Source organism: Neoarthrinium moseri (assembly GCF_022829205.1).
Source record: "Neoarthrinium moseri strain CBS 164.80 chromosome Unknown scaffold8_Wmoseri_CBS_16480, whole genome shotgun sequence".
In the NCBI taxonomy this organism is placed as follows: Eukaryota; Fungi; Ascomycota; class Sordariomycetes; order Amphisphaeriales; family Apiosporaceae; genus Neoarthrinium; species Neoarthrinium moseri.
In genome coordinates this window covers 874842-895701 of record NW_026055122.1, presented here as the reverse complement: position 1 = coordinate 895701, position 20860 = coordinate 874842, and the positions used below count along the sequence as shown (strand labels likewise).

The following is a 20860-nucleotide window of genomic DNA, read 5'->3' as shown; positions in this document are numbered from 1 at the left end:
ACGATGCTTTTGCGGGGTATGACCTGTCACAATGTAGAGATACCTATGTTAAATGAAACATGAACCGAAACGCCTTCCAATGCAATGAAATCAGCTAGCTCGGGGATTGGTCATGATCAGGGTAGCGAGAAAAGGGACGACTAGTCCTTAGACTTGGAAGAATCGCCACGCGAAGAACCATTGGTGACGGTTGAGCTAGAAGGTTTGGGTTTGACGTCGCCACTTTTCTCAGCCTGCTTAAGTTGCTGATAGAGTGCCGAGAGACGTGGACCGGTCATTCTCGTAGGATCAGGAGCACCAGGCTTGTCTTTGCCGTCTTTATCCGAAGGTTGCTTGTCACTTGCTGGGATACGCTTGGAAATGAATCTCCTGTTGAATACGTTAGTGTGCCGTGTGCTAAGCAGTAAGGTCGGTGATGTCTTACCAGAGTTTTGGCTTGATTTCGTTGATATCAAGCTCCGTGTTCACTTGCAAGCCTTCGATGAAGTTGCCAATCGCCGTGATCTCTGCCTTCAAGACCTTAGCTCTGGCTTTGGCAACGGGGATTTTCGCCTTCGTGCATCCTTCCACCTTCTGGACGTGCGACCAAATGGGGTGCATGAGCGCTTCAATAATGTGTGCGTTCTTTCTGTCATCTTCTTCTTCCAGTTCGAGACGTTGAGCTTCATCTACCCGACGTTGATCATCGTCAACACGGCGAAGCTTGTGATTACGATCATCTACACTACCGCTGTGCTTGCGCTTTGAGTCTGGTCGCGGAGTATTTCCGTCAGCATTGCTGCGAGAACGCTGATGATCTCCTCGCGAGTGGGAGCGGTCATGGTCGCGATCTCGGTGATGCTTTCGATGAGGTGCTGGAGAAGCAGACGCACTAGCCTTATCAGAGCGCCGCAACCCATTTGCCTGGGCATGGGCTGCCTTCTTATTGTTGCGGTGGTGGTTCTCAACAATCTTCCGGGCATCATCGTCGTCTGAGTGCACTGCCGTGAGGACAGAGAGAAGATACTCAGAGCGACGAACAAGGTGGACTGCACCAGGAGCCTTGGCACCGGCCTTTTCTTCCCCTTGTTGCTCTCTCTGCGCCTTCTTCTCAACACGATGTTCCTCTAGGAAGAACTTGTCTTGTAAGCCGATCTCTCGGTCATCACGGATGTTTGTCCAGGCCCCGAACCCGTAACGATCGATGCCAGCAAGGAGCATGCCATCCTCCTTCGCGCCCCACTCGCAGCTGTAGTGCGCCGCTTTGGTGGCTTCAGGCAGCGTAAAATCGTGAAAGTCTGCGTGTGCCGAGATGACACGTCGAAGAAGTTGCAATTGCGGCGGACGCTCCAGGATAGTCTCAGCATTGATCTTTTTGACCTCACCAAAGTCGAACATGACGGCCTTGATATCCTTCTTGGTCAACTTCTTCCTAGTCTGTTGCTCCTGCGTGCGGAGGTCGTCGTTGTTTCTATCTATGGCGTCTTGAGCTCCTTGTTGCAGATCTTGTAACAGTCCGCGGATAAACTCGCGATCGCGGTCACTGAGACGAGCATCGCGAAGAAGTTCGTCTGGCCGATCGTCAAAATAACCATAGCGCATGTAAGCTCTGATGAGATTTCGTGTTTCCTTCTCGTTGAGAGGGCGGCGGGGGTTAGAGCGCAGAGCTCGTTGCTCCTCGAGGCGCTCCTGCTTGAGCTGTTCGCGCTCGCGCTTCTTAGCCGCACGCTCAGCTCGTTCGGAGTCACCATTAGACTTTGCGCCCTTGAGAGCCGCCCGCCTCGGTGCATTCTCCTCCATGGCTTGGCGAAGGAAGTCTTCGTTCTTCTTCTTCTCCTCCTCAGTCTTGATGGCCGCTATTTCCTCTGCCGGAATGATCTGATCCCAGTCGAGAGCAAGATCGTCGACTTTGACATCCGTATACTGCATGAAGTTATCCCAGTCAATGCCACCTGTACTCAGGTTCATCTTGTCCGAGACTTGAGTCTTGGTGACTTCGGCGTTCTCAAGGATCGAGTCAATGTCAAGCTGCTCCAACCGCTCTTGGTTGCCTTGCTGCTCAAACATCTTCTGTGACCGCATCTTGAGTACCCATTGGATGTCGTCGGCTGACTTGGCTTCGTCCAATTTGAGGCCTCGTTGCTTGAACTCTTCTCTGAATGCCTTTCCATCGTCTGTTACACCAGCTTGTATGGCAAGATATTCAAGGAGAAGCTTATTACGAGCACGTTCAAGAACTTCCTCCTCGATTGTCTCCTTGGACACTAGTCGGTACACCATGACAGGCCTCTTCTGACCAATACGATGGGCACGAGCCATGGCCTGTAGATCGGCCTGAGGATTCCAGTCGGAGTCGAAGATGATGACGGTATCGGCGGTCATCAAGTTGATTCCCAAGCCACCAGCTCTGGTAGACAGGAGAAAGCAAAAATCCTGGCTATCCTCAGCGTTGAAATGATTGATAGCAAGGCGACGGGGCGCGGCAGCCACGGTTCCGTCTAGACGCTGGAATTGATAGCCACGGAGACGAAGGTAGTCACCCAGGATGTCAAGCATCTTCACCATTTGACTGAAAATCAAGACACGGTGGTTGTCCTTTCTCAACTTGGTGAGGAGTTGATCCAGCAACATCATCTTTCCACTACTGGTGATCAATCCCTTGATCTGATCCTCACGGCGCTCGCTGCCGGCAAGGACCCTGTCCTCGGCTCCTGGAAACATGTACGGGTGATTGCTGACCTTCTTCAGCTCCATGACGATATTCAGAAGGGATTGTTTCTGGCCGTTGTTGCCCTGGTTAAGGGCAGCATAGTTGCGAGTCAAGATGTTCTTGTAGTATTCAAGTTGAACATCAGATAGTTCCACACGAATGATCTTTTCCGTTTTGGGAGGTAGATCGGACTCAACAGTCTCCTTGGTACGACGGAGGATGAAGGGTGCAATAGAGGCATGCAGTTCCTGCAGCTTAGTCTGGGCATCGGCGCTTTGCAGCGTCTCCAGATCCTCATCGATCACGACTTTGCCCGGATTCAAAAAGTCAAGAAGAGCCGATAGCTCGGCCAGATTGTTCTGGATGGGCGTACCCGTAATCAGAATCTTTGCAGGGGCACCGAAGCTCATCAGCTCAGCATAAAGCTTGGATTCTTTATTCTTCAAGCGATGAGCTTCGTCGACAGCAAGTGCCTGCCACTTGAGAGTGCGGAGGAAGTCAGCATCCGACAAGATGTACTCATAGGAGGTGACAAGAACATTGAACTTGGTCTTCTTCGGGTTGCCATTGACGAGCAGCTCATGTTCGCGAATGGTGCTGCGAGCCTCGCTGTTTCCCAGATATACGACGTAGTTGAGATCCGGCGACCACAGGTTGAAGGTATCGCACCAAGCGGGGATAACACTGAGCGGTGCTACGACAAGGAAAGGTCCTTCTTGCTGGCGCTCATTCCGCAGCCAGCTCAGAAATGATACACTCTGGACCGTCTTGCCCAGACCCATCTCATCAGCGAGAATGACATTGTTCGCTCGACACCAATTCAGGCAGAGGAAGTTCAACCCAGTAAGTTGGAAATTCCTCAGCTCACCGTTTCGAATGTAGTCCGGCTGCTTTTCGAGCTTCAGGAATTTGGTCCGCGTGTTGGGGTTCGACTCGTACTTGTCGGACGTCCACGAGCGGGACTGGCGGTCCAGGAATTGATCAATCTTGTCTTGAGCGTCGTCGCGGATAGTGGAGGCAAGCTCCCAAGTGCAGCATTCGTACGTGAGTCCTTTCCATTTGATGAAGTACTCTTTGCCCGAGTCTCCACTGCGCACGGCAACGACTCGCTCCACGTGTGTGTAGTCTGCCAGAGCATCTTGCTCGCGCTCTTTGTCGAGCAGGTATTGTTCTCGAGTTTCGGGAGGGATGTCATCACCAGCGAACTTCAGGTCAATCTCGTACTCGACAACCTTTCTGTAGTAGTTCTCGAGTTTCCGGACGCCACGGTAACCACGCAAGGTGTCCATAGGGTCCCAGGTGTTGTGCAGATGCGACTTGCCTTCCCATTTGATGTTGTACTCGAAGTCGTCTCTGGTGGCGTCCACGGTCAATTCCCCGTCGTCGATGACGCGATGGCCGACAACCTTCTCAATGTAGGGCGTGTCGTCGGCCAAGTCCTCACCGCCCCAGTAAGCCGGCGTGAGCTCCGAGTCTTCATCGTCCTCATCGCTCTCCTGATAAGTGCCAGCCTGTACCTTCTTGGCCGCATTTCGACTGGACCATCGCTTCTCGGCGTATATGGTTGACGCCGGGGCAAGGGCTTGTTGTTTGCGTGCCTTCTTCTGGAAGGATTTGGCGCGGGCTCCGCCATAGTTGTCTGAATCCGAATCATCGGCAGGGGAGGGTCGGTTGGGTGTACCTCGCTTGGAAGCTGATAGGGTTGTCAGCTCTCATCCAAGTGCTGTAGGAAGGAGGCCGCCATGGAGATTGGGGGATGGGAGGCATGCTTACACTGCTGAGAGATTTCCTCGACGCGTCGCCTCTTGTTGGAACGCCGATTGACAGGAACATCGGAATCGGAATCATCTTCATCGGAATCAACCTAGGGCATCGGTTAGCATCATGCCTATGATGGAGGCGAGGCATTGGCGATGACTTACAACTTTGGGTTGTTTTGTTGGACGCGACTATCAATGCGTGTCAGCAAGGGTCTGGAGAGCAAGAGGAATTCACCATACACTTCTTCTTAGGCCATAGAGCTCTGGGTTTGCCTTTATAAAGTCATCCTCCTCAACGACCGCGACCTTGCGCTTGGTGGCACGTTGTGAGTCGTTGGACGTCGATCGTTCGTCGCGTGCGCCATCACTCTGCGAGGGAGCCGGACTCTCCTCCATGTCGAAGTCGGCATCCTCGGAGGCATTGTCGTTGTCTGATTCACTAGACTCAATGGCCTCCTGATCCTCCATCTCGACATTGTCCTCGGAAGGGTCGCGATGGGCGGCCGAGGCTGGCGGCAGCGGACGGGCAATGACGACGGTATCGCGGACCTCAGACAGGTCACTCTCGCTGCGGGTACGGTCGGGGACGGCATCGACGTTGTCATGGGCATCAGCCGCGGGCGAGCCGCCATTGACGGCGCCGGGCTCGGGTGAGCTCGACATGTTCCTGGCTGTATGACACTAGAGCTGCGAAGCTGCCTGCTGCGGACGGCGACGTTAGCGAGGATCCCACGGACGGGTTGGCTCCGCGAGCAGAGAGGTAGCAGTAACGAGAAAGGGCGATTCGAATGACACGGCCGACTTCCAGATCAGGAGAGAAACCAGGCAGATTGGCCATCTGGCGCATCTCGGGGCCTGAGCTGATGGGCACGAGGCTGGTGCCGATGGCAGAGTCTGCGTCTCCCGGCGACACGCAGCTGAGCTCATGCGGCAATTCTGAGCAGGGGACCAACTCGGCGGGCACTGGAAGTGGTCGGATCGACGCGTCCGAAGGGAGCAGACGGCGTCACGAAGCCCACGACCGGGGCCGGCGGTGATGTATAGCTGATGGACGGGGTGCTCTGCAGGGACGAGCACGCAGGGCTGGCGAGCGGCGGCGGTCGTGTCTTTGGCGTGTGGCCGGGCAATGTGCACAGGAAGGGCAAAACAACTTACAAGTCATCAACAGCAGCCCCCAGGCAGCACACGAGACGAGCGGGCAGCTCGATGGGCGAAGTGGTGGTGCGTGGGTGAGGGTGCGGCCTTGCAGTGGGAGGTGGGTGCTAGAGGCCTGTGGAAATCGATGAAGAGATGCGGATTTACTGAGCGAAAGGAAAGTGTCTGGTCGGTCGAGGGAAAGGCAGGCCCAGGCCGGGAAGGGAAAAGAAGGACGCTAGCCCGATCGGCCCTAGCGCCTCCCGTCGCGTGCTGTTGGGTGAATGGCTGTGGGGGTGGTCGCCCGGCTTCAGGTAGTCAACTTGGGTCAGTGCAGGTGGGCTGGCTCCAGTCGGTTGATCGTCCAGTCCAGTGCGGCTCAGTTGCAGTGCAGGTCAAAGTGCAGTGCAGCCCAGTGCAGTGGTACAGCACCACAGCGCAGTTGGCGAGTCGCTTTTCAGTGAATACCTGAATCGTTTCCACCCAGTGCGCTCCAAGGTTTTGTCTGCGGCTCTTTTCTGGAGTAGACTCTGCTCAACCAGTCCGACAAACAACTCAAAAATGTTGCAGACTGCCTGGAACTGATGTCGGATGAAGTCAAAGTACACGCAGGTCAAGGTCAGGTAAAGCGAAGTGATGCCCCCCGAAAGCAAAGCGGTCAATTTATACAACCACATTGGATTGACCTCTGCTCTCTTGATTGTCCCGTTATATTCAACTACTTGCTCATGTGACAACCTGCACCCAGGGCATTGTTCTCCAGACCACAGACCAGTGCATTCTTGTCGACTTGCAAACTGACGATGACTGACCTTGGAACTAAACATACTTTTCTCCTCTAATGGCTGCTGATGTGTTTACCACGCGCCCCTCACGTCTACAGTCAATTTTCCGGACAGACCGGGACACACCCTTCTCTGCTCGATCCTCGGTGTTTCTGCAACTATTCAGGTTGCATCCAGTTCCGTGCCCCGCGCCAACATTACGTGCCAAGTAGATCTCGTAGTACCAACTGTCTCCCAAGTCAGCTGCTTGCTCTTTGTTCCAATGTTGAGGCAGTAGAACCAACAGGCCACATTGTCTATGGCGAAGTGCACCGTGCGACAAGAAACGCGCTTCTTCTGCTCTAAACGTGTCTCTGATCCAAGACGATGCCAGGGAGGCGTGGTTGGAGCAGTCTGGCAGTATACCTTTACTAAGTATGGGCTATCCTATTCAAGCTCATCCTATCCTTCACAGTGACTGGTGCTTCAAGATAAGCCTTGATGAACATTATCTCCGGATCCCCAGGGTGTCGGGATAGGCTTCGTCCGTAGATCCAAGCACCAGACGAGAATATAATCACTTTTGCTGCCAGCAAGCTCTCCTTAGCTGCATACCAAGCCTTGAAGCTGTGTGAAAGCGATGCAAAAGCAATGGGTACAAAAAAAACCACTTTATCACTTACCACCGTCACTGTTTGACAGAAGCTGCACGACTACAATTCAAATCCGAACCTGGTATATGGCCTTGGTGGCAGGTTGCTAGCTGAGGATAGGAAAGAATGACAACCATAATACTCAGCTCATGACTTGCATGCACCCTGGTTTCGTGAAGGACCGAAGCAGTGACATTCGTGTCTTTGTGAGTACTTACTTAGCCAACTTCAGCGGCCTATTCACAGCCCTCTCTCGGCCATGATATCATAAAGCAGACCTGTGTCTGTTGTCCGTTTCAGCAACCATGGCCAGGAGGCCCAATACAGCAGCACTAAGCAAAGCATTGGCGACAACTATTGTAAAGCTGTACAGCCAGGCTATCGCACAGTGATGGGAGAGGTATCCGTGGTTGGGGGCCCAATCACAGGTGAGCTAAATAATACCCTAGAAAAAAAGACCTGACCCCGCCAATGCCCCGCCACAAATCCTCTGCTACCCGACCGTGTTCGAGAGAAGGCAGAGGATCCCACGATCAAGACCAGATCGTCGCTTTCTGTCCCTCCGCAGCATTCAACTCTCAACCCCCAACCAACTTCTTTGCCTCTCCCCCTCTGCGCTCTGCTTGAGCCAGAAAAATACCTGCGACCATGGCGGACAAGCTCACCCGTATCGCTATTGTCAACTCTGACAAGTGCAAACCCCGCGTACGTCGTCGTCTGACCCCAGAAAAAACCCTCCCTCCTGTGCGCGTGAAAATCGGCACTGACACCAGGCCCAGAAATGCAAGCAAGAATGCAAGCGCTCGTGTCCCGTCGTCCGCAGCGGCAAGCTGTGCATTGAGGTCGCCCCAGACTCCAAGCTGGCCTTCATCTCCGAGTCCCTCTGCATGTGAGTATAGCCCACCGCCAAAATTCAACTCGCCCTTCCCAGGCTGACCAGTCACCCCCTCCCAGTGGTTGCGGTATTTGCCCCAAGAAATGCCCCTTCGGCGCCATCACCATCATCAACCTGCCGACCAACCTCGAGTCCCAGGTGACCCACCGATACTCGGCCAACAGCTTCAAGCTCCACCGCCTGCCCATGCCCCGACCCGGCAACGTGCTCGGTCTGGTTGGAACCAACGGTATCGGAAAGAGTACCGCCCTCAAGATTCTCAGCGGCAAGCTCAAGCCCAACCTCGGCCGCCACGACAACCCTCCCGACTGGGAAGACGTCATCAAGTACTTCAGAGGTTCCGAGCTGCAGAACTACTTCACCAAGATTCTGGAGGACGACCTCAAGGCTGTTGTCAAGCCCCAGTACGTCGACCAGATCCCCAGGGCTATCCGTGGGCCCGAGAAGTCGGTCAAGGGTCTGCTTGAGGGCCGTGCCTCGCTCGACAACTTGGATCAGGTGCTCGATGTTCTTGAGCTGAAGCATCTTCTCGAGCGTGACGTTGGCCAGCTGTCTGGTGGAGAGCTCCAGCGTTTCGCCATCGGCACTGTCTGTGTCCAGGATGCCGACGTTTACATGTTCGACGAGCCGTCGTCCTACCTGGATGTCAAGCAACGTCTCTCTGCCGCCCGAATCATCCGTTCGCTGATCAAGTCGAACAACTACATCATCGTTGTCGAGCACGATTTGTCAGTTCTTGACTACCTTTCCGATTATGTCTGCGTCCTCTACGGTAAGCCCGCCGTATATGGTGTTGTTACCCTGCCGCACTCTGTCAGGGAAGGCATCAACATCTTCCTCGACGGTCACATTCCCACCGAGAACTTGCGTTTCCGTGAGGAATCCTTGACTTTCCGCATCGCTGAGGGTGCTGAGGACTACATGGCAAACAAGGACCGAGCGTTCAACTACCCCAAGATGGAGAAGACTCTCGGCAACTTCAAGCTGTCCATTGACACCGGTGATTTCACCGACTCAGAGATTATTGTCATGATGGGAGAGAACGGAACCGGAAAGACTACTTTCTGTAAGCTGCTGGCTGGTGCCCTCAAGCCCGATGGCACCAAGAAGGTGCCTGAGATGAAGATCAGCATGAAGCCTCAGACCATTACTCCCAAGTTCGAGGGAACCGTTCGTCAGCTTTTCTTCAAGAAGATCCGGCCTGCCTTCCTCTCACCTCAGTTCCAGACTGATGTTGTCAAGCCTCTCAAGCTTGACGACTTCATTGATCAGGAAGTCAAGAACCTGTCTGGCGGTGAATTGCAGCGTGTTGCCATCGTTCTTGCTCTCGGTCTGCCCGCCGATATTTACCTGATCGACGAGCCCTCTGCCTACCTGGACTCTGAGCAGCGTATCATTGCAGCTCGTGTCATCAAGCGTTTCATCATGCACGCCAAGAAGACTGCTTTCATCGTCGAGCACGATTTCATCATGGCCACATATCTTGCTGATCGTGTCATTGTATTCGACGGACAGCCTGGTATCAACGCTCGCGCCAACAAGCCCGAGTCCCTCCTCACTGGTTGCAACGCCTTCTTGAAGAACCTTGACGTCACCTTCCGACGTGATCCATCCAACTACCGCCCTCGTATCAACAAGCTTAACAGCCAGCTTGACCAGGAGCAGAAGCTGCATGGAAACTACGTAAGTCTACTACTCCTAATGATTCGTACTCACCCCTGCTCACACCCCGACAGTTCTTCCTGGAAGAGGACAGCTCTTGAAAAGGGCTTCCCACGGGATAATGGCCACAATCAAAATGGTGGTCATCATGAAAGTTACGATAGTCACGAGCATGCCCCTTCATCCTCAGGCACCGGCGTTCTGGGCGTTCAAAACATTGGGAAGCGCCGCGCCGCTGGTGTACATGGGTCTTCGGAACTAGATGAGGATGGTGGTGGCGAGGCCGACGAGCCCGATGACTAACACGGCGGCGGCAGTCTATCCCCTGCTACAACCCGAATCTTGCAACAGAGGGCAACGAACTGCAGACATGTCCATGTCCTGTAGACATCCTCGCAAGCCAAGGGTGAAGTGGGTCAAGCGGGTGACTGCCGCCCTACTGTATAGTGTGCTATACTAGATATAACAGAGAGCCGCGATAGAGTCATTTATTCGGACTAGTTGAAATCAAATTGTCATGCCACCATATACCGACCCCGTGTTTCTGGAGCTTTGCATTGGCAGTTATGGAACAGACACCTGGTGATCCCTCAACTTCGTAAGCGTCCAACTCGCTGCAGTAGTCGCCAGGCTCAGAATCGTCGAGTAAAAAGTGTATCCGCACCTCTTGGTTTCTGTGCTTCTAGCCAACAGTCATACTTCTGCGACCCAGTCCGCACTCTTCTCTGGTTTCTCCCTAGCAGATCATCTGCAAGCGATATGTGCACACACACGCCTCGTCCAAGCCGGCTGCCACGCCACCCGAGTCACGTGGGAGTGTTGGTGGTTCGCTGGCTGGCGATGCCCCTTGTTGTAAATCTACACAAATACGAAGTACAGAGCCAGCGAGCAGGCCCTCATATGGCAGGAAGCTGCGTTATCACGTCCAAAGCTGGGGAGTTGTAAAAGCAGAGGCATTGGTCGAAGTCATCGTCACATTGGACCACACGCCAACCCCTCATGACTTGGATATTCGGAATGCTCCCCAAACGTACGGTCCACGATACCTGCCCGCTTGGCGGTGGCTGGCCTCCGCCCCAGAACTTGCAAGAAGGTAAGACACAAGCCATTTCTACTCGGCGACTTCCAGGGGCCTTTCAAAAGGGTTACGACCTGGGTTGGCATAACGACATGGGCATCAAGCTGTACAACGGGCTCGAAAAATCGTGGGGCTGCTGCATCAGAAGACGGCCCTAGATATGAACAGGTTGGCGATAGCAAGGTGCCACCCGTTGGGCTATGTTGCGGGGGTACATTCCGAAAGGGATAACGGCATTGGGACACGCCCAAGAAGAACAAAAACCTGGATCCTTCTAGGTCCGCTACAGGCGACAAATAGTATCTGTAGCGTGAGGGGGAATACGTAAACAGGATGCGTGGGAACACAGCTTATAGTGAAGGCAAGGGATTCAATTATTATCTGCAAAGCTAGGCATGTACTTCTAAGTACGTGGGAGAGGGGAGTGATACACACCGATGCCAGTGTTGCTGGTTCCCATGCTGTGTTGTGGATCTTGCCACCCTGAAAGGTGAGATGGATTAGAAGCTGAGGATGCGCTGAGATGCATGACCGACGTTAACGAAGCGAGTCCTTTGTCAGAATGGCATGGCTTGGGTGGCGATGAAACAAGGGCTTTCCCACCCGTACTCTGTAGCTTGAACCAAAGTCATCACGTCCAACAGAGAGAACGGTCGGAAATCAGGAACGTACGTCAAGAGTATCGTCTGAGCTTTCTCGGAGTGCTCCCGGTAGAGGATCCGGACTCGAGTTTGTAATTTGTCGGGCTCGGGCGGTGTTCTCTCCGAGGTCGTGCTGGTCCATCCCGATCTGGCACATATGAATCAATCCGGTCTGACATACACAAATCGAGAACGGGTTTCTTAGGAAGAGAATGAATCGGAGAAAGTTTCTAGTCTTCCTCGATCTCGCCCTCCTCACTACCGGAGTGTACGCCAGGATCTTCCTTAGGAGGAGGGACAGTGGGTGGTGGCGTTCGTGTTTTGTGACGAGCCTCACGTGGTGGTGAACGCTCACGAGGAGTGCGTTCTCGTTTGAGTCGCTATTCAACAGGTTAATGACAGATTACGCAAGCAAGAAGAACAGTGTACATACCTTGGAGTCTCTCGAGTCTCGACGGTCGTAGTCATCGTCATCCTCTCTACGGCGGCGCGCAGACGAGGGTCGCTCGTCGCCATAAGGCAGTTCGTCAACAGGTCCGCGCTCAACACGGCGACGGTATAATCGCTCGCGTTCCTCCTCGCGATCACGTCGCTCGCGAGCATAATCGTCGCGTCGGGATCGATAATCTCTGTCCCTATCGCGGTCCCTGTCGCGCTCGCGCTCGCGCTCTCTATCACGATCACGGTCACGTTCGCGTTCACGGTCACGTTCCCGATCCCGATCACCCCGATCCCGCACATCCCGGTCGTGGTAAGAATCCGAAGTGCGGCGGTCAGACAGTAAGCTCTCAGCCATGCTTGACTTACGATAGTTCTTCTCCCGTTCTGCAATCGCCTTGCGACGGTCGGCTTCGTACGCATCTGGTTCGGGACTGCGACTATGGCGTGACGGACGTGTGCGGTCGCTGCGGTGAGATCTGTCTCCTCTGTCTTTCTCTCTGTACGTACCACGATCGGGAGATCGCTCCCGACGCTTAGGACGGTCCCTATCTTCCTCCGCCCGATCTTGTACACGACGGAGCACCTTCTCGAAGGCGCCACGCCGGGAGTCCTCCGAGGTAACTGCTTGGAATTCAGGGGCTCGCACAATTCGAGGCCGTACCTTTTCCCATGTATCATCTGGCAGGACGGGGGGATCCATATGCTTGATGTAAGAACGCAAGTCGTCAAAAGCGCGTCGCTGCTGACGTTCAGATTGCTTATCGTCATCGGATCGTTTTGCCTTCTTTTCTCGGAGCTTTGCGGTTATTAGTAAAAAAAAAAAAAAAAACCATGATTAGGGGCACAGCGTTTCTTACCCGTTCAAAAATTAGCGTGAGAATGTCACGATCAATGTTAGCAGTCCGCCGATCATTCTTGACGGCAGCCAGAAACTCATCAAAGGTTGTTTTGGGGGTGAACTCAAAACGATTATCCTTGTGATAAGGTTAGCCGTGAAGGAGAAAAACCACTGTACCAGAAGACTCACATCCATAACATCAAGAACATCGTTCCTGGTGCCACGAAGGGCACGCTCCTCCTCTTCCACAATGTCCCAAAAGAGATCAATGGGAGTCGAGCCCGACTGGCCGCAAGCCTGCTTGTAGCGCTCGTCATTCTCGATCAAAGGGTGAATCTCCTTCCACTTGGTGCCTGCCTTGATTTGCCCGTCCTTGCGAAGCTCCTGAAGCAAAGCCACAAACTCATCACGATGCTTTCGCTCAACGCGGCGCCTCTTGTTCTTCTGGTTCTGGCGGGCCTCGTTAAAGTTGCGCTCCAACAATTTGACGTGGTTTTGGAATGCGGTTAGGATATCGAAGTCGCTAAGAGTCTTGTACTTTGCCTCCTGCTGGAAGGGTGCAGTAGACTTAATGGTACTCTGGGCTTCAGACCATCGGGTGTAAGGCTCCAAGCTGAGCTTCGGCAGCAAGTCGATGAGGCCGTCCATGGCACTCTTGCGGAGGCTGGCCTGGCTTTCGACGTGGGCCTTCTTCAACTCCAGGATGTAGTCTTCAAACAACTGATGGCGCTCTTCATCGTTGTTGGTGGAACGGAAGATGGTCTCGCCCTCGATGATGGGACGCGCCGTCTTCCAGCGAGTGTAGTGCTTGATTTCAGGGTGACTCTTCAGCATGGTGGCAAAGTCGGCGCGCAGCTTGGCGAGTCGCTCCTTCGCGCGCTCCTTGTCCTGAATGATCATGTCCTCGCAATAGTGCTCAAAGGCAACCTTTCGATCTTTGGGGTCTTTGATGGCGCGGTACTGCGGGTCCCTGATGGTAGCACGCATGGCCTGTTCCCAAGTCCAGTCCGGCTGTACGCCGCTACGACGCAACAGCTTCATGAAAGCGGCCTCGGCCTCTTCGGCATTTGCATATTCAGGCTCGCTGCTTGCGGGCACAAAGGCCTGCACGCGAGGGTCGTTGCCGCAGGTCAGTTGACGAGACTCGGGGAAGACCTCGCGTTCGCGCGGTTGGTCGTACGAGGGGGTCGAATACCCTCCGCTGGGCACAGCGGCAGCGGGAGTCGGTGGGCCACTGTCTTGACCGAGGGCTCGTTTGTAGGCTTCGGGCATCTCCCAAGAGCTCTGCTTCGTCTCGGTGTTGTACCAGTACTTGCGCCCACCCTCGGCGGTGTATTCCTTCCAGGGCTGGTTGGCGAGGGCTCGCTGCGAAGCGAAGGTCAGCGACATGCAACAGTTGCGGGCAGGGGTTGGTCACATACCTCAGCCGAAGACATCATCTCCTCGGGCTTGGTCCATTGCGTGACCTTGGTAATGGGATTGTAGTAGTAAGAACGACCATCGGCAGTCTTGTGCTCCTGCCACGGAGCTGGCTGGCCATAGTGGCCATTGGCTCCGTTCATCCTGCCGGGCGGATCGACGTCGAAACGTTCAGCTTTGCTGCAGTCGTGGGAGAATGGGCTCCGAGCGAGAGAAAGCTCCCCACGGCGGTTGACGGGAGCGATGCGACGAGCGAACGGTTGTATGCAGAGAAGTCGCGTCGATTCCACTGGGGGTTCTGAGCGGTCTCTAGCCTCATGCGACACGGCACCCAGAATCACGAGCTGGTTCCTGACGAACGTCGGCAGCACTGGGGTTCTGTCGAGGCGGCGTTGCTATGTTGAGAAACGCGTGGCAAGCGACTATGGTGTTGCATGGAAAATTGTTACAAAGCGGAAGGCTGAGGAGCCACTACTACCACGAACGATCGGCTGGCGCTCCATTGTGGGTCGAGTGACGGCCTGGGGGGGAGCTTGTGCCACATTGCAGGGAGTAGATTGGTGCAGGGCCAGGGGGTTTGCCTGTATGGCTGAGGCGCAACCCCCGAGAATTTTGGGGGTCGTTAGCGGTTCTAGGTAATTGGATCCCATAGCTGGAGACCTGCTTGGCGGCGCTGCGCTGCCCCTCGGGCGCTGGACCACCTGAACGTCTCACAGGAACATCTCGAGGTTGGCATTTTTGCAACAGCTCGTTTAGAACACCAGAGCTTCCTCCATTCACTGCGATTTGCGGCATTCCAACGAACCATAATGTAATTGCCAACAGCTGCCTAATCATATTGCGCCCAATCTATCGCCTCGCTCCAACTCCCGCCATCGCAATGGCGGGTTCTCAAACGAACCCCGGCATCCCAACCAGCACAGGGGTCGACTTCATAGACAGCTCGACTCTGACCTACTTCATCCCCCTTGCCACGGATTTCGATGTGGAAGCTGCTCTCCAAGGAGCGCAGAAGGGAAGCGACGCTCTGAAGGCCGTAGAAGGCCGCGAGTCGCTGTTCTTTGGTATGACGAGTCTCCGAGATCCAAGAACCCACCTTCTCACCATACTTATCCTAGATGCTAGATGAGTCCGTCGATGTCTACCTCGCCCTGAAGACCCCCGCCGTCGACGAGAATCTCCTTCGGCTTTCCCTCAGAAGGCTGGTCTTGTCCGTTGAGGCTAAAGTCGTCAACAGCAGTGCCCCTGACCGCGACAGTCCACCCGCCTCAGAGGCCATATACCTAGAATCCGTTCAAGACACAGGTTCCCCGTTGGTTATCACTCCCAATGATGGAACTCAAGACGGCTCCGGCGACGGGGAAGGGTCTATGCTAGTCATTTGGAAGCTCCCGGTCATGATGGCCCGGCCACGTATAAGGTTACACGCGCCTTCGGTTGTGTTTACCGCAACGGCAAGCTTGAAACCTGCAGAAGCCTCCTTTTCGAGCCACCTGCTGGACGGCTACCTCCCCAGTGGAGTAGCATCTGGCCTGAATCTTCTAGAGTCCTTCGGCAGCGATCCCGTCCTCAGCGGCATACAGCCTCGACTGTCTGCGTTGCGCGTATCTCGGGTCGCACCCCTGACACAGCAAGCCAAAGATCTCCTACAGCCGATCAAGGCGGCGCCGAAACAGTTGTCATTACGCATATTCCCAGCAGTACATTCACGGATCCGCTTCGCAAGACCCACGACGACGCCGCCAAGTCCCGCCATCATAGCCATGCTCGAGGTCGACTTCACGCCGTTCTTCGAGTGTGAAATAGCATTGACCTCCATAGACCTGTCTGTTATTGAAGGCAACGTGGAAGATTTGACAAACCAACCCGGCATGGCACTGCCCATGTCCTGTGTCGCACACGACCATATCACTTTTCTGTATCGGATTACACCCGAAGACGCAGACACCATTTCTAGAAACCCCACGCGAGATCTCAGCATCAAGATTGAGATGACCGCCTTGGAACAGCCTAAAGTATGCACACCGAAGATGACGATGGCTTGGACTACAACGGTAGATTTCACGCTCCCAGTCAACCCAGGCTTCGGCTCGGCAATGCAGCCTATTCAGCGCTCGCATAGGCCTAGCCAACTGTCTATAAACAGCATGACGTCTCTGGTCGCCCCTTCAGTCTCTCGGCCAGATGCCTTGCCAGCTCTTGAGGCTGCAGGAAACAAGATGGATGTTCCTATCCCGGATCTTGGGATCACCGTGACCTTTGCCGCCCCGCCCCCGGCACAGAAGATCTATCCGGGTGATGTCTTCGTCTGGACGGTATTTGTGGTCAACCGCACCGCGCCTAACGTGCCCACCTCGCCGCGGAAAATGGCTTTGGTGGCGATCCCCAAGCGCAGGAGAAACGAGAGCAGAATCAACAGACCCCCTTCGGTTTCTTATCCAGGAGGGGCCGCAGCCCATGGAGCTTCGCAGCCTAGGACGCCGCGGGACCGGAGCATAGCCGACGCCGTCCTGGACGATAATGTCGTTCACGCCATGCAGAGGAGCAGCATTGTCGATAGCGCCGAGATGGTCTGCCTCAGTGCCGACGTCAGAGTCGGCCCGTTGGCGCCCGGCTCCTGCCATGTCGCGGAGTTGCGCTTCATGGCGTTGAAGTCGGGCATTATCGGGATCGAGGCGATCAGAGTCGTAGATCTGGGCACCACAGAGCACGTGGATATTCGAGAGCTGCCTACGGTTCTAGTTGAACAGGACGAAACAGGAATTGGAGGCGGTCTTCGCCGTAACAGCGATCAACTTGTAACGGCCAGCGCCTGAGTCGAATATCGGTACAATATGTGCAGCACATTTCCATCTGGTGGTTGATCACCTGATTCAAGGGCTACTTCACATTACGACTGTGAGCTGCACAAATGTCATAGAATATAAGATCATAGCACGGTCTCATTCAATTAATTACTATCGAAGGAACTTGATGTATCCTTGCAAACATCTACCTTTTCCCCATGAAAACTAGCACACGTTCAGCTCGTTAATGTCACACTTCGCAATATCTAACCTTCACTCCTTGCTCCTCGACATAGACCTAGAGTGCATACCCGAGTCGCCTGTGTTCTTGCGACCGAAACTGCGCCAGCTCTTTAGACTGCTGAAGCTCATGGTGTGCGCGAAGCGGCGGCCCTCCTCGACGCTGCCTTGGCTGAAGGCGCCCTTGACGACGGCGCGGTCCTCGAGCAGGCGGAAGGTGCGCTTGGCCATCTTCCACAGCTCGACGCCGGCGACGAAGAGGACCAGGGCCGCGACGACGATGGCCCACTCCCACGAGATGTCCACGTGCTTGAAGACGGCCGTGTTGAGCGTCGGGATGTACACGACGGGGAAGACAGAGAGGCCGCCGATCACCACAGCCCAGAACAGAAACCGGTTCTCGTAGATGTCGCGGAAGAAGGGGAAACGCGCCGTCGAGTCCGGGTTTAGCGCGAACATGGACCGCCGCAGGTCCTTGAACTCCCACGCGCTGATCAGGATCAGCCAGGTCAGCTCGGCGAAGACGGTCGCGCGCGCCCGAAACACGGGCCGGCAGCTCTCGGACCACGCCTTGTTGCAGTCGGCGCCGAGCGCGCCGCCGTTGGCGCCGTACACGACGATGACGAACGTCATCAGCGTCAGCACGCCCATCAGCAGGCCGTACACCAGCATGTCGACGAGGATCTGGTTGGTGAAGACGCCGCGGCGCTTGTCGTGCGGCGGCTTCCGCATGACGGCGCGTGAGGCCTGCTCGCGGCCGAGTCCGAACGCCGGGAACGACGACGTCAGCATGTTGATCCACAGGATCTGCAGGGGGGAGATGGGGAACACGGAGTAGCCGGATTGGTCGCGGAAAGCGAGGCCGCAGATTAGCAGGATAACCTCGCCGACGTTGGACGTCAGCAGGTGCAGGATGAACTTCTGGATGTTGTCGAACATGCGCCGGCCCTCACGGATGGCGGCCACGATCGAGTTGAACTTGTCGTCCGTGAGCACAATCTTGGCGGCCGACTTTGCCACGTCCGAGCCGGAGCCCATGGCGATACCGACATCTGCCCTTGATAGTGACGGCGCGTCATTGACACCATCCCCTGTCATAGCCATGAAGGCGTTTCGGCGTCGGAGCGCCTCAATCATGCGCGTCTTGGTATCCGGGGCACAGCGGGCAAGAACTAGGGGCAGCTCGGGCAGGGCATCGATCTCGGCATCCGACATCTTGTCGAAATCGGACGCCTTCTTGATCAGGGACTCAGCGAGGTCTGCTGGCAGGGTGCTGAGGTCGTGCGGGATGATGCCGACTTCCTTTGCAATAGCCGTGGCGGTTGCGGGATGGTCGCCGGTGAGCATGTGGACCTTGATACCGGCTGTGGAACATTCGGCGATTGCAGGTGTTGTTTCACGACGGGGTGGGTCGTAGATACCGGCAAGCCCGAGAAGAGTGAGTCCAGATTCGACTCGCTGGCGAAGAGCATTATCCGCATCATCGCCCTCCTTGGATGACTTCTCCTGGTACTTGCCGTCCCACGGTCGTGAGGCAATGGCAAGAACTCGTTGGCCTTGGGAGGCGAAGTCGTCCATCTGCTTCAGAATGTGCTCCTTGTATGAGTCCGTCATTTCCTCAGCTTGTCCGCCAATTCCAACAGTAGTACAGAGGTCAATAATCCGTTCCACAGCGCCTTTGGTAAATACCATGCTGTTCTCGCTGTCAGCTCCATCGTAGATCACAGACATGCGCTTGATGGAGCTATCAAATGGAAACTCCGCAACTTGCTTCCAACCTTGGCCTTCGATGGTCTTCTTTCCCTTGTTGAACCGGTGGGCAAACACTTGAAGAGCAATCTCCGTCGGCTCGCCAGTGGTTTTCCACTTGCGGTCATCGGCGTTGGCCTCGGTCTCTTGGCGGACAGTAGCGAGGTTGCAAAGAGCAGCAGAAAGCAGGAACGCCTCGAGCTCGGGGGTCATATCAGCTTCAGGCCCGTCATGCTTCTTCTGCTTAGGCTTCAGTTTCTCATCAGGGACATCGAACTTCAGCGCGGAGGCGCTTCTTTCTTGATCGTAGTCCCTCTTCTCTGGCTCGGTAGCAGCTGCGTCCTCTTCCGCATCAGCGTAAGTAACGCGGCCAACGGTAGGGTCGCTGGGGTCCTTCGAGTCGTGGACAGTGTAGATGGTCTTGCCAGGAATCCAAGCCTTCTTTACGATCATGGCGCCTTGAGTGAGTGTACCTGTCTTGTCAGAGCAAATGTTGGTCACGCCACCAAGGGCCTCAAGCGCAGATAGATCTCTGACTACGACGTTGGCCTTCCTCATGACCGTGGTGGCTACAACCATAGTGATGGTCAATACAGCCACGAGAGACTCGGGAATAATAGCAATGCCGGTAGAGATGGCATAGATGACGACCTCGGTTGGTATATCAAATCGATTAACCGCAAACACGATGACAGCCAGCAGCAGAGCACAACCAAAGAGCATGTAAGCTAGCTTCGAGAGCTTGATCTGCAACGGAGTACCTTCGGTGAGGCCCAAGAATTTGCCGAAAAAGTCATAAGCACGCTTTGCCAGCCCGACTACTGGTTGCCGTTTGCCGTATTTTTTGTAGTTCATCGAGCGACCGGCCTTCCTGTTCTTCTTGGATGTTGAAGCGGCAATCTTGCCAACTTCGGTCTGCATACCAGTAGCGATGACAACACCACGGCCACGACCTTTCCGTACGACAGTGGTCCCGTACGCAATGTTGATACGATCACCAATACCGAGTTCCTCATCGTCCAAGTGAGACTCGACTTTCTCGACCGGAACAGACTCGCCGGTCAATGATTGCTCGTCAGAAGTTAGGTTCATAACCTCAAATAGCCGCATATCTGCAGGAATGGTGTCTCCCATCTTGAGGAGGATAACATCTCCTGGGACGACTTCAGAGCTGGGATTTCATGTTAACTTGAAGGTCTTTCAGCACAAAACAAGAACGCTGCGTCGCCATTCGTAGAAGATCAGAAAGCGACGCAAAGGCCGCAGGCTAGGACAGGACTTACTTGGAGATAACCTGGGTTTTGCCATCTCGGAGGACATTGGCACTCGGAGAGGACAGAGCTCTAAGGGCATCCATCTTCTTCTCTGCACCGTACTCCTGAAAGAAACCTATCGATACGTTGAGAATGATGACGGCTGCAAGCACGCCGCCCTCGACCCAATCGCTTATACCAAAACTCAAAGACATGGCAAAGAACAACACCTGAAGAAATGTTAGTCGGGAGTTTGCCCTGGAAGGGGATTGAAGGGAAACGCACTAATATCATAGCATTGAAAAGCTGCCGCAGGAAGATGGTATACCACGGGATAGCTCCGCCAATGTCAAGTTCGTTGGGGGGATACTTTTCTTGGAGTTGCGCAACTTGCGCGCCCGTAAGGCCCCTATCCAGATCCGTACCGAGATTCTTGGCGACATCTTGGACAGTCAGCAGATAGGGATGACGATCGAATTCGCCAGCCATTTTATCAGAGCGACTAGAGGCACGAAGGCACGGATGGAGCTGCTCTTCGGGTCACTGGCAGTGATCAAGTTTACCTGCACAATGTAGACATTCGGATTGGTCGTTGGGCTTGAGTATATCGAGCGATGTAGTATCTCGGCATCAAGCTCAAACACTGATTTGGGTTCTACAACAACTTCTTCTACCGACAAGACCCGGGCGAGGTACCTACCTTTATAGGCACGAGACGAACACAACATCGCGCCCACAGAATATGTCCAGGGTGCACAATCTCCCACTTAACATACCGGCGCCAAGAAAGTCCAAGAACTCTATACCATCATGCTGCGCCATTGGACCACAAACAAGCCCCTCGGCCTGCAAGGTTTG

General features: G+C 54.7%; 5 protein-coding genes across 5 annotated transcripts; 2 read left to right on the top strand and 3 right to left on the bottom strand.

The window, feature by feature from the left end:
• Window positions 1–140: 140 nt before the first annotated feature.
• JN550_003550 (uncharacterized protein) lies at window positions 141–5112 on the bottom strand (the record flags this gene model as incomplete). The annotated part of the gene is made up of 5 exons (XM_049314966.1): window positions 141–369; window positions 425–4382; window positions 4463–4553; window positions 4612–4638; window positions 4690–5112. The coding sequence occupies 5 exons, from the start codon at window positions 5110–5112 to the stop codon at window positions 141–143; spliced, it is 4728 nt and encodes a 1575-aa protein (XP_049174741.1).
• Window positions 5113–7648: 2536 nt separating this feature from the next.
• Window positions 7649–9860, top strand: JN550_003549 (uncharacterized protein; the record flags this gene model as incomplete). Its single annotated transcript, XM_049314965.1, has 3 exons — window positions 7649–7705; window positions 7780–7889; window positions 7955–9860. The coding sequence occupies 3 exons, from the start codon at window positions 7649–7651 to the stop codon at window positions 9858–9860; spliced, it is 2073 nt and encodes a 690-aa protein (XP_049174740.1).
• A 1646-nt stretch (window positions 9861–11506) lies between these two features.
• Window positions 11507–14477, bottom strand: JN550_003548 (uncharacterized protein; the record flags this gene model as incomplete). The annotated part of the gene is made up of 7 exons (XM_049314964.1): window positions 11507–11656; window positions 11710–11903; window positions 12084–12513; window positions 12575–12691; window positions 12745–13920; window positions 13977–14369; window positions 14460–14477. The coding sequence occupies 7 exons, from the start codon at window positions 14475–14477 to the stop codon at window positions 11507–11509; spliced, it is 2478 nt and encodes an 825-aa protein (XP_049174739.1).
• A 377-nt stretch (window positions 14478–14854) lies between these two features.
• Window positions 14855–16790, top strand: JN550_003547 (uncharacterized protein; the record flags this gene model as incomplete). The annotated part of the gene is made up of 2 exons (XM_049314963.1): window positions 14855–15038; window positions 15100–16790. 2 exons carry the CDS (start codon window positions 14855–14857, stop codon window positions 16788–16790), a joined length of 1875 nt encoding a protein of 624 aa, XP_049174738.1.
• A 243-nt stretch (window positions 16791–17033) lies between these two features.
• Window positions 17034–20491, bottom strand: JN550_003546 (uncharacterized protein; the record flags this gene model as incomplete). The annotated part of the gene is made up of 3 exons (XM_049314962.1): window positions 17034–19920; window positions 20033–20232; window positions 20288–20491. 3 exons carry the CDS (start codon window positions 20489–20491, stop codon window positions 17034–17036), a joined length of 3291 nt encoding a protein of 1096 aa, XP_049174737.1.
• Window positions 20492–20860: the final 369 nt, after the last annotated feature.